The sequence below is a fragment of the Falco biarmicus genome, chromosome 1 (assembly GCF_023638135.1).
Source record: "Falco biarmicus isolate bFalBia1 chromosome 1, bFalBia1.pri, whole genome shotgun sequence".
Lineage (NCBI taxonomy): Eukaryota > Metazoa > Chordata > Aves > Falconiformes > Falconidae > Falco > Falco biarmicus.
This window is the reverse complement of record NC_079288.1, coordinates 61718519-61730839: the sequence shown is the minus strand read 5'-3', so window position 1 is coordinate 61730839 and position 12321 is coordinate 61718519. Positions and strand designations below refer to the sequence as shown.

At 43.3% G+C, this 12321-nt stretch overlaps 1 protein-coding gene across 11 annotated transcripts in view; it reads right to left on the bottom strand.

Moving 5' to 3' along the window:
- Nucleotides 1-12321, bottom strand: part of EPHA5 (EPH receptor A5) — a 209620-nt gene that overhangs the window by 21267 nt on the left and 176032 nt on the right. For all 11 annotated transcript variants that reach the window (XM_056354298.1, XM_056354334.1, XM_056354305.1 and 8 more), the window contains 5 exons: nucleotides 8351-8418; nucleotides 6780-6905; nucleotides 5575-5760; nucleotides 1068-1129; nucleotides 44-253 (listed from right to left, as the gene is read on the bottom strand). In XM_056354298.1, coding sequence (XP_056210273.1) covers nucleotides 44-253; nucleotides 1068-1129; nucleotides 5575-5760; nucleotides 6780-6905; nucleotides 8351-8418 — 652 coding nt within the window. The remainder of the gene's footprint in view (nucleotides 1-43; nucleotides 254-1067; nucleotides 1130-5574; nucleotides 5761-6779; nucleotides 6906-8350; nucleotides 8419-12321) is intronic.

The window sequence follows — 12321 nt, the reverse complement described above, 5'->3', positions numbered from 1 at the left end:
AAGCTCTCTTGAGCTCCAACAGTTTGGTATCCTCGTAACTCACCCTGGTTGTGTACGCCGCTTCAGGGTCATCTTCTAGGACTCTGGAGAGGCCAAAGTCTGACACCTTGCAGACTAAGTTGCTGTTGATTAGGATGTTCCTGGCAGCCAGATCTCTGTGTACGTAACCCATGTCAGACAGGTACTTCATTCCTGATGCGATGCCTCGCAGCATCCCAACCAGCTGAATGACCGTGAACTGTCCATCGTTCTTCTGCAAAAGGAAGGAGCCATTTGATCAGTTGAGAATCCCTGCACCCTCAGCACTGTGTGCGCATGAATAAAAATGCAAAGGCAAGTCTCCAGGGAAGAAACCCAGGAAAATTAATAATTCATTACTCTCATGCTCTGACCACAAAGCTTTTCAAGGTTTCACTGTTTGGATTAGGATCTCTAGAGACAAAACTAAGGAAATGTTGTTCTTTTAACTGGAGATCAAGGAGCAAGCTATTTCCACTGGTGACTGATAAAGAGACTGCGACTGGCAGTGAACACATGTAGGTATGTGTGTAAAGGCACTGGGGTGGACTGTCTCAGAGTTAGCCAACTGAATGGCATCAAGCTGCATGGAAATCCTACCTCCAGGGGTCCACATGTGAATATTTGGGGGTGAGGGCTCTTCCCCTTGTTGCTACATAACATTTCTAACTACTTCCCCTGTCCTTCCTTCTCTGCCTCTTATGTTTCACGGAAAAACCCTGACAAGTCTGGGGTTTGCCATGATGCAGTGTGGATGTGCTCTTGAAACACATCAAATGTCTCAGAAGAACTTAAAAATTTCCATGCAGCAGACTGCTTTCTAAAATAAACATAGTACCCTCCAATTCATTAACTGTTTGTATTAATGCACCAACCAGGTCCTTCATGATGCTGTATAAAGATAGATTAAACAGATCTGAGCTACTTTTGCCTCCAGACAGCATCAACAGCTGGACCAGCACCCAGCAAACACTTTCATCACTATTAACCATCTGCAAAGAACCCAAACGTTAAACAAGGTACCCCTGGAAAAAGGATCTAAGCATTACCTTTAAAAATGTATCCAGAGAACCGTTCTCCATGTATTCGGTGACTATCATTACAGGTTTGCCTGGGAAAAAAAGTGCACAAGTTTGTTAGCAATTTAAAAAACATGAACAATAAAACAGTCTTTTCATAATGCATCTGAATGTGAATATACAGCCAAGCAACAGTAAATCTACACTGCTGTCCCAGCAGGATGACAATACTTTTTGCCAGAATATATGCAGAAACAGGGGAATCAAAGTGGAGGGGGACAAAAAAGTAACTCCATATAATGGGTGGTGTACCAAGCCCTAGAGCGGATAGATGTTTGAGAAAGAGGTTGTAACCTATGCACAACCTTCTCCTCATCTCCGTGAACAAGCTGAAAGCTTGCAGAGGCCAAATTGAACACAGTGTCCTCTTTTAACTCTTCTCTATGGCTTCAACACCCTGAAGTAGCAATGGGAGCCCAACAGGAGCAACCAGGATGATCTGAAGTGTCTACCTGAGCTTGGTAACCACCAAAACCAAGACCACAAAAGGAAGGGATTACATCCCTTGTAATTCAAATAATCCCATGTGACTACCCTCATAAACACATCTGGAAGTAAGAAAAGGAATATTTATGCTGCACAGCAAAAGCAAGTTAAGTATGGAATGAGTGTGAGTGGAAATCAAACCAAAAGTTCTTAACAAAAGACCTGGTCTCCTGTTGTTGACAGGAATAATAATGCCTCTCCAAATCCATTTGATTAATTTTCATGCCCGAGTCATTTTAATGGTAATTATATATAGTTTTTGCTCAGTTTTTATAACTAATTTCTCGCTAGCCTGCCACAATGACACAGCAATAATTAATATGGTGTGCTCCAGTCCTTGTAAATTCAATGAAATCTTAGAAGAACATGTAAATTATTTTTTATTTAAATCAATTTCTGTTAGCTATCATGAAGCACAGACAAAAGAAGGGCTGTCAATTATTTGTAAAGTGCATTATAAATGTCTTTCATAGAAATGATCAACGAGAGCTGCTGTGTGTCATAACATGTGCATGAAGGTAAATGCTCCTGAAAATCGGCGCTTGTTCTACCATTTAAATGGATCTTAATCTTCCCACTTTCCTGTTACCTTAACTATTTGCCTAATTTACTGCTTAATTATCTACATAATAAAGGTAATTGTGAACTTGTCAAACAAAACACTCATTGTTGTGCAGATACTGTCTTTGCAGCATGAGGGACCTGCGCTGCTTCAACTCTTCTAAGTCAGCATCTCAGCTCCTGTCTGAGCTCGAAGCTTGCAAAAAGTATTACTTTTGATATAAGAAACACTCCTCAGGGCCATGAAAAATATTGCTGAGTCCCAAACAAAGTAATGGGCCCTATCTTCGAGGGACACAGCCACAATGTGGCTGCGTGCAGGAGGGAGGAGAGATCTCAGGTGATGTTGCTATAGGTTGAGAAACATGGCAGTGGCTATGCAGGGAAGGAAAATCCCAGGTATATCTCGATGTGTTTATAAATTTTTTTTGCTTTTAAACACTAAACCTCTGACTGTATCATGGGGTCCCTTATCTCTGACACTTCCAGGCAGCACTGCAGTGAGACTGGCGTCTCGTTATGCCACCACCCTGGGGGACCTCCTTCAGACTCCCACCTTTGGTTGCCATCAGAGAAAAGAAAATAAGATTTCTGGCACTTATGTTTCATTATCTGACTGCTGCAGGTTGACAGTAACCATGGAATAAATTAGCCCCATATCCAAGAGCATGGAAATAAAGACAAAAATAGAGCAACTTTCAACAAAGTAAATTAAAAGTAAGCATCAGCCCTTCTAAAGCACTGGGCTGATTCTCTGTGTTAGCAGGGCTCCCTCCCACTGGCATTACGGGGCCATAAAATGTGGGTAGATGTCATCCATATCAATGTACTAATGCAATGCGCACACTGTCAGCGCACCCAAAGGTAGGTGAATGAAAACAGCACTGTCATTACCTTTGTAAAGCAGAAATAGCTAAGGGCTTGTCTGCATGGGGACAATGAAGACGATTAATCCAAATTAACTAAGGTGTGCATTTGAACTAGATTAGTTAAATGGTATTAAGCCCCTTCGTGGATATTCTCATTCAGAATTAAAAATGGCCTAATTCAATTTAACTTAATTTACTTCCAAAGTAAATCACGATGCAGCAAAGACATTTTACCCTAAAGATCTGAATCTATGTTAGGCAAATGACTGAAACACTGAAGGGAAAAATAAGTTAAACAATACTTTGAGATAGAAGCACAATTTGGGATTCATAAAGCTTGTTTTGGTCTATTTAAAAGAAAAGAAAAAAGCTGGGAAGATGCTCCAGATGCCTGATGGAAAAAAACATTGAGTGCAGTAAGCAAGCATTTACTGAGCTATGAAGGAGCTCAGGGTGCGTGTACCTCCTTGCACCCAAACTCCAGTCACCCCAAGTTCAATTTAGAAGCAAAGCTCCCAGTGTTTCCATGGCATTTGGAGCAGACAGCCACTTTATATAAAAGGCAACTTGCTAGGGAGGCGCATCCTTCTCTAAAAGTGGAATTCCTACTCATCCCCTGAGGCCCTGGCAACCAGAAAGGCTCAAGCCCATGCCAGCAGCAGCTTTTATGGATGTATAATCATCACTCGCTTCCTGCCCAATATCCCACATCCCTGCAGGGCTAGAAACGCGAGCTTTTATGTATTAAGGGCCACACAAGGTGATCCCGAGAGATTTTGGTATTTATTCAATTTTTGGGAGAAACCTATCTTGGTTTGTTTTTTTCTTTTCTTAAAAGTTTTAGGAAATGCAATTTCAAGGAAATGCAAGAAAAGGCTGTTGATTGCAAAATAGCATTGATTTTGAGTAGGTTACAGGATATGAACACAACAGCTAGCAACTCTGTACCTTCTCTATTGCAGCTCTGAAAAAGAACTAATTTTGGAGACACTGCCACTGATGAATGTCAAATGGTACTAACAGCAGCCACGTGGTCCCAAACACCAGCATTTGAACAGTAGTAGCTAAGCACTGACACTACCAGTCATGAAGACAAGAGAGAAGACAGTCATTCACACTTCAGGACTGTACTTCAGCTAGCAAAAACTTCCTGAAACACTTAAAATATTATCTCAAAATAAAGGAGTAGTTGTTTTCAAAAAACCCTTGATGCAAATAAAATATTGTCTCAAAATAAAGGAGTAGTTGTTTTCAACAAAAAAAATCCTTGATGCAAATAATGTAGATCCTCCAAGGCTTTAAAACGGAAGAGTAATGACAACTCTGCAACTTTTCCCCAGCCTCAGCACAGCACCAACATCCGGAGAGGCTTGGGTTGGGCACATTCAGATGTGCCGTCCCTTCCTCCTGCCCTTATCTTTAGTGCATACAGTAATTTGGAGGAGAACTGGGCTGGGAAAACTATGGAAGCTTATTTTGCTAACTGAACAGTCAGACTTCAGAAACTCTCACGCTGGGATGTTTTCCCAGCCCTTTCACATCTTCCCCAAGCCCTCAACCCCCCTCGTAATCTCTTTGCCAGCACCAGGGGCAACTGTTCCCATCAGCATCACTAGCAGATCCTAGAGGGAGCTTGTCTTAATCGTGCTTTTACACAGTCCTGTCACCTTCAGCTACACTACCATTCTTCCTTGCTTTTGGAAAGCAAAACTTCAGCTAACTTCCCTCCCTGCTCACATCCTCTGTGAGCGATCACAAGGCTCAGTACTACCCTCCTGTGGGTTTTGCTTCAGTGGTTTCTCAAAAGATGATGGCTGGAAATCATCAGGGATTGTGGTTGTTTTTTTGTTTGGTTTTGGTTTTTTTTCCAGACCCTTGGTAGCAGAATCCTCCCTATTTTCCTGCCAGGGAAATCACTTCCCACTTCTTGGCACACCTTTGCTCACCCTGGGGATCATGTGGTTTCAAAAGTAAACAAATAAAGGCAGGAATAAGAAGCAAGCCTGCTCCAAAAATCTTGGCTAGTGGCTCGGCATTGCTGTGTTCAAAATGGTCTTGCATTTTGCAGACAGTAGGTGCTGCTGAACTGCTTGCAAGGGCAGAAGTCAGGCAGCACAATCCCTTGGTGTTCAGACATCCCAGCCTTACTCCTGTCTCCATCACTCACCCCCTGCCTAAGGCTGGCCAGGCATATCATTGCCTCTTTCTGTCTCATTCGATTTGGGGCCTTTAAAGAGGGGTTTCCTCTTAGCCCATTCTTATTATGCCTAGGTGAGGCAAGGTTTGCAGAGGACTTAATGTATTTTATTATTTTAGCCATTATCTATCCATTCTACCTGGAAGAACAATGAAATCTCTCGGGTGCAAACCCCCTTTACAATTTTGGGGAACCTCCTGGCCAGACCTACAAAGTGTGACATTTTAGGCAAGGGGAGTTCACTGTTTTTTGAGAAATTATGAAAGGTGCAGTCAAAACGTGAGCTGCCCAAGTCTTCCTCCCTTAACCAACTCTCCCATCAGCCGGAGTTCAAGGACAACAGACCACAGGAACTTGCACCTACTTTTTGTGACGACGCCTTCCAGGTGGATGATGTTGGGGTGGTCGAACTGCCCCATGATGCTTGCTTCTCCCAAGAAATCTCGCCTCTGTTTCTCCGTGTAGCCCACCTTCAGCGTTTTGATAGCCACTGGAAACTCGCGCTTTCCCTGCAGCTTCAGCCGTCCACTGCAGACTTCGCCAAATTCCCCTTCAGAGAAGAACCAGAAAGAATGGGATCACAGCACGTCGAAGGAATACACAGTGCGCGTCTGCCTGCAGCAGCCCGGCCCCTATAGACAGCTGACCAAAAGCACGCAGGGCTGCCCCATACTCATGCATGTGGAAAGCTGAACATCACAGTGATCGCCATCTCAAATAGCCAGTGTACCACAAGCCAAATAATTCCTAAGCAGAAGAAAACTAGGAAGAAAAATGCAGTTTTCCTGTATTTAAAGAGCTACACTCTATATTCTATTGGGCTTTTTCCTCATTTCGTGTTTTCGTCTAGTCACATCCTACATCATCGCCCTGTGTAGATGCTGTAAAATACAAGCCACTTGCTTCTTAACCTTGCTTTGGTAAGTTACATAGATGGAGTGTTGTTAGCCTTTCACAGCAACATATATTTTTATAGACTATAAGCCGCTTCTGATTTTATGACCACCTTTTTTAAAAAGTAACCCAAATGGCTTTTTTTTCTTCTTTTTTTCTGGTGAACAGTAAATTACCTCCAAAAACACAATTTCAGAGGATAGAAAATATTCCTAAGGTTGGATACAAGTCCAACCAGCTTAACTGGAAAGAAAATGGGAGTTTCTTCTTTTAACCAAGGAAGTTAGAGGCTTTTAACTTTTGTTTGTGGGGCTTTTTCTCTCCCAGATGACATCTTATTTTTAATTTTAGCTTTGAGACTGACCTTAATGGGGGGGGAAGAAAAAGGTTAAAATGGTGAAAAGAACCTGAAAATGAAGTGACTCATTTTCCTTAGCATCCATCAAAACAACTCAGCTCGATCCAAACATGACCATTTTCTGCTGGTTTCAGTTCAGTCCTTGAATTTTAAAACCACAGACAATGACAGGTTTGTCCCAGACATCAGCTGGAACACGCTCCCCATCACTTGCAGGGTACCTAACAGCACAAATATTTCACGGCCCTTCCCAGATCTCTCGTGTTAAGAAAGCTAACCCTCCACACTGCTCAGGGTCATGAAATATGTTTCCATACCAGCTCCAATAACTCTTTCAATGGTTATGCATGAAGCTTCAATTTCCTTAGCAAACTCGTGGACAGCTTGATTAGGGTCCTCATAGGTGTGGGGGTCAATGTAAGTCCTTACTCCAGGCAGCTTAACTGCAAATACAAATTAAGAGCATTAATGGTACATAGCATGACAGAAGATGGGCAATACACACTTGTGTCCCTTACACTCTGCTTTGCTGGAAAACATTACAGCAGGGAAAACCTGTTTCTACGGGAAAAATGAATAGTATTCCGGGAAAATGACATTTAGTTTCTATGTGACACGTGTGCAACTTCATCACATTTAGAAAAGCACATGACAGTGCTCAGTTGGAACGATGCATCGCTAAAAGTCCCTCTTGGTACTGCATAATGGCTGGTTGGGGGTCTGCTGCAAAAGGACTCCTTTCTGGATCTGAAAAGGATATGCCAGGAGGAAAAGTACAAAAAGCAAAATGTTAAGGGAACAATTTGCAAAGCAAGTTGGATGGAAGGGGGCTGATGGAGAGTTGCAATAAATTATGTCCTACCACTGACATATTAGCTAATCAATCAGCCACATTATTTCAGATGGAGTTACTGGGATTGAAATGAATGGAATATTTGCAGAACAAAGCCTGTGGGTTGTACCAGTATAAATACAATCAATAGCAGGCTTTTTCTCCAGGACTTGAGAGGGGAAAAAGTATTTTCATTATCCATATTGTAAGTTTGTTTTGACAATCATTAAGGCTACTCACACGAAGAACTGCTCATCAGTCTAATAAGACAGCTACATTACACTGTGGCTCTTAATTGATTTGCTTCCTGCTGCCTTTATTACATAGCACTAATGGAAATCTGACTTTCACTCAAGATGCGTTTGCCTTTTCCACCCCAAAAAGCACCCTGCTGTTACCCATCCCCAGATCCTACAGCACTTGGCGAAGGCAGGCTTTTCAAACACTGGCTTTGGATGCACGGAAGGACTGACAGTAACCATGAGAGGTACTTTCTAGCATCACCGCAGAGTTTTTTTGTACATAAGGGCATTAACACAGCATCTCTGAAAGCTTCCTAGGCGCAAGAAGTAGGCGCTGTTCCTCATGCCTCTGCAGAGGCATCCAAGGCAAAGAGTAGCTGTGGGCTTGGTCCTCACGGCTGGCTAGGGTGGAGCAAGGGTTTTAAACAGATATTCTGGACCAAAGCATCCAGACCACAAAAATGTAGAGCTGTTTTGTGCTGACCAGGCAAAATTAATAGCACCTTGAGTCACACAGCAAAGAGAGAGGAATAAAACAAAATGGCTCACTAGAGAGATCTGCTGCAGGCTTACAGGTGTGAATAGCTGGGCACGTACAAGGACTGTCCAAATATTCAGTTCTCCACAGGGCTTAAAGCAGGGGCAGGTGGGGACTTACCGAATAACAGAACAAACAGATCTTTTGTGAATTACCAGGAAAACCAGATTACTTGTTTTTTAATTTTTTTTTTTTCAAAACTCTCTCCCCCTCAGTTGTATTCTTGTTACCACAGAGTGCCAAAACCAAATATATACATGTCCAATCTTTACTCACTGTGGCCATTATGAAAATGCATCTTTTCTTCTTCTGGATCTTGTTTAGCCTTGCTATAGCCACATCGCCTGGAAAAAAACCCAGAACAGTGTTTTTGTCTCTGGTATGGCAGAACCCCGCTCTTCACTTCAAATCACACAAAGCACAAAACCCCAGAGCAACAACGAATCCAACCTCTCTAGCGGCTGTATTGCTGCTGACCCAGTTTTAGCTCATCAAACTACTTGCAATTTCCCTAACGGGATTCAGGGCCCAAGGCCCACTGATTTTCAATTGGACTTGTGTTTCCAAATCCCACAGATGCTTTTGAACAATTCCACTCTACCATACATCTAATTCAGCTATTATAAAGAAATAATAATAAAAAAAAGCAAGAACAGGAAGGACAATGGAAGGGGAATGGGATGAAACATTAGAACTGCAGAAGCAAGATCTCCCGGACCGCAGAGCTTTTGCAGGCACCATGTTGTATGTATTGCATGCTCCTCTTCATCCACTGGTCGTTTGCATAGAACTTTAATAATACTTTAGAAAACAGCCTTATGTAAACATTAACACCTTAAACACACGCAAAATAATTGCTTAGAAAACCCCAAACCTGTTGCCTCACTGCCTTCAAGGGTCTCCTATGTATTCCTGGCTCTGATGGGATTTCCTGCACATCTCCTGTCTTTACGCAGGGGAGCTGCCATTCATGGAATCCCCCTTCCCAGCAGCAATAAAGATGGAAGAAGGCACACACTCACTGCCTGAATTACCTTGCTCCCATGTCAGCACTAGGCAGTGCCAGGATGCTGCGGAATCTTACCACAGAGTTGCAACCACAGTCATATGGCAGTCGCATCTCCCCCAGGGCATCCTCCTGTGAGTCTTTGGCTGCTCTTCCCTGACTCATCTCGCTGGTTCTCTAGGTGATGTTATTGCACTAACATTAACTGGCTGCTTTGGTGGCATTTCTGAGACCTGCTTCACTTAGACAACCATGTAGGAAGCCACAGGGTAACTACATAAGCAAGGAGAACTGCAGTATACACACACATATATACACATCTTCAAATATGGGATGAGGTATGTATGATGCACATATACACACCAGTTTTTCCAAGGACCTGATATGATAACTGGATACAGGAACTGGATGATCCTTAAAGCAAACTGCATGGACATGAGACACAGGGACACTGCCTGGCAGAGTGAAAAACCTGCAACAGGCACCTGCAAGCCTGCCAGCGTGCAGTGGCATTGCTAGCTGGCACACCTCAAAGAAAGCCTCAGGTCACCAAGAAGCCACTTTAAGCTGAGAAACTTGGGAGTCTTCTCTTCCATTGCCCACGATTTTTGAGATAGGGGGATGCGAGCACACACAGCAAGGAGGAGCATACAATTAGCAGAAACAAAACGGCAATCCAGAGGAGGCAGTAATAGGCATCTGCATGAAACATGCCCTCAGCATGAAGTCCTATTACAGGGAACTTCTTCTGCCTAGATGCAAGGGGCCAAGCAGCCTTTTGGCTACAGGATTTTGGCACCAGATTTGTGAAACGATCACGATTACAAATAAAAGCCCCAACACGATGGGATGTGCGCACTGCTGCTGAGCTGGCCCCAACAGAGCTGGACACTGCAGGGCTGAGGAGGGCAAAAGCAACATGAGCTCACAGGGTTACTCTGGGGAAGGGGAGCTGGCACGCAAGCTTACCTTGGGGAGAAGGGGAGACCCGTGCCAAGGGGAGAGGAGGGAAAAACACTGCAAAGGTTGTACAAGTGCAGGGGAACGGATCGAGACAAGGCACAAAAGACCAGGGGGGAGGCTGACAGGTGATCTGGGGACACAGGCAGGGAGGTAAGTAGATTGCACTTGATTAGCAGCCATGCCATCCATGCAGGGCATGATTTCAGCAGCAGCAACTAAGCTGAGACCATCACGCTTTGAATGCAAAACCCATGAGAGCAGCAATGAGGTGCTTGGAGAAACTACTCAGTTGTCCGCATGTAGGTACTCACTGCCTTGCTCTAGCAGCCGCAGCGGCATTTCCTGAGATGGGGTCCTGTCTAATTAACTCAAAAACTAAGCACTACGTGTATGCAGAAGCCCTGGGAGTAAGCATCATCTCAAAGCACATTTTGGTGTTCATAATCCCTGGGTGAAACCAGATTCTTCTCCTTCTTCATCATACTGCCTCCCCCTTATGTATATAAAGTAGAGATAGGAGTATCAGTATCAATTCCCACTTCTGGCCACCCCAATTTTTTCTGCTGCAAGTTGCCGAATGTTACATCAGTTGTCCGCAGAAGTTATTTTCCATACTGAGGCATATAACTCAATGTTCCTCTTAAAAATACACAAATATTTCAATTCATCTTTCTGTTACATACACAAGATTTCTGCTGTTCATTTTGAAAGCAAATGCCTTCATCTCTTCCTCATGTTTGGACTACTTCTAAATAAAAATAAAAGCTAAATAAGCTTTTTGAACATTATCTTTTTTACTACCTGCATCTCCTGATTCTTTGAATATAAAGATGGAGGAGAGAGAAATGGGGAACATGCCATTGCTTACATCCAGTGATCCAAGCACACCTTGATGCATAACAGTCCATGTTTTACTGCCCAGGCACACAAAGGGCCAATGCAAACCAGTTGGCTCTGGCTGTCCCCCTCTGTCAAGCCGGGAAACACATACAGCGGCAAGTCACATTAGCATATGAAATCAGGCTCTGGGACCCCCAAAGCATCGTTAAAACAAGGCTCGACAAGACACACCGAAGTGAAATGGCAGCTAGTGGACTGTGACTGTCAAGGAACAGTTGGGTGTCACTAACAAAGCCTGTTGCAAAACCTGACTGTTGCAATCACTTCTGCCCTTCGCATGCTCACTTTCTTAAACTATCCAGAGAAACAAGCCAAGCAGAAGCTGATTGAGGCTAAACTGCACTTCTGCCTTTCTTGACCTTCAGATGCTTTAAGGAACACACACAAGTAGTTTTTACTCCTTTCTTCCCCAACTAAAACTCATAAAAATCTGCTTTTTCACATTAAGAGTTCTGATTCACTACGTGAATCTTACTGGCAGATAAAAGTATCTAAATATTGTGCCTTTGCAATATATTCTGGGGGAAGAAAAAGCCCCCACTTGTTTGTGAAATAATCCATTTCTGCATGTGCATTTGCTCTTAATATTTATTGGAAAAGCTGTGAGTCAAAAGCTTCCTGATGGAAGACTCATTCTTTAGTTTATTGTCATCGTACAAACCATAGATTCTCTGTATCTTTTCTGTATCATGTACAAGGGAAGCATAAAGATCCTGATGCTCGCTTCATCTCCCACTGAGCTGGAGACACTCGGCCAAAACGTTAATGTAATTCAGCAGCACACCTGAATCTCAACTCATTTATTCCTGTTGTGGATTTGTCCCAGTTTCTGTATCCAGAAAGCAGATGTCTTCCTTGCACAGTTCTGTGTTTTTCAATAAACGTATCAGAGGAAAAAAAAAGTGAGACTTTAAATATTCTTAAGGCATCATGCCTTATTTAAAAACTACTTGCAGATTGGCAGGCAGCTCGTAAAATATTTATGGGGCAGATTATGAAAGTGAAGTTGTAAAATGATCCCTAGATAGGTTTATAAAATATAAAATGGACAGGTAGAAAGATGAAGAATCCAGCTGGGAAGCCAATGCCCACTGCCTTGCATGGCACAAGCCAATTCACAGAGAAAAATCCTTCAAGAAATGAGGCAGGAAGATGCTTGCTCTCCCTGGACCAATGGAGATACTTTGTGTCTGACCCTGTGCTTCAGGGTGCCCTTGCTGGGTGGCGTGTGGCCCCTCAGCCACTCGAGGCATCGCCAAAAACCATAGAATGCCCAAGGGAAGGTGTTTCCATCTCCTTAGCTGGGGCAACCAGTGTGGTTCACAACCCAGGCAGGACACAGTCAGGGGATGTTGAACTGGACCTTGGACATCCAAGC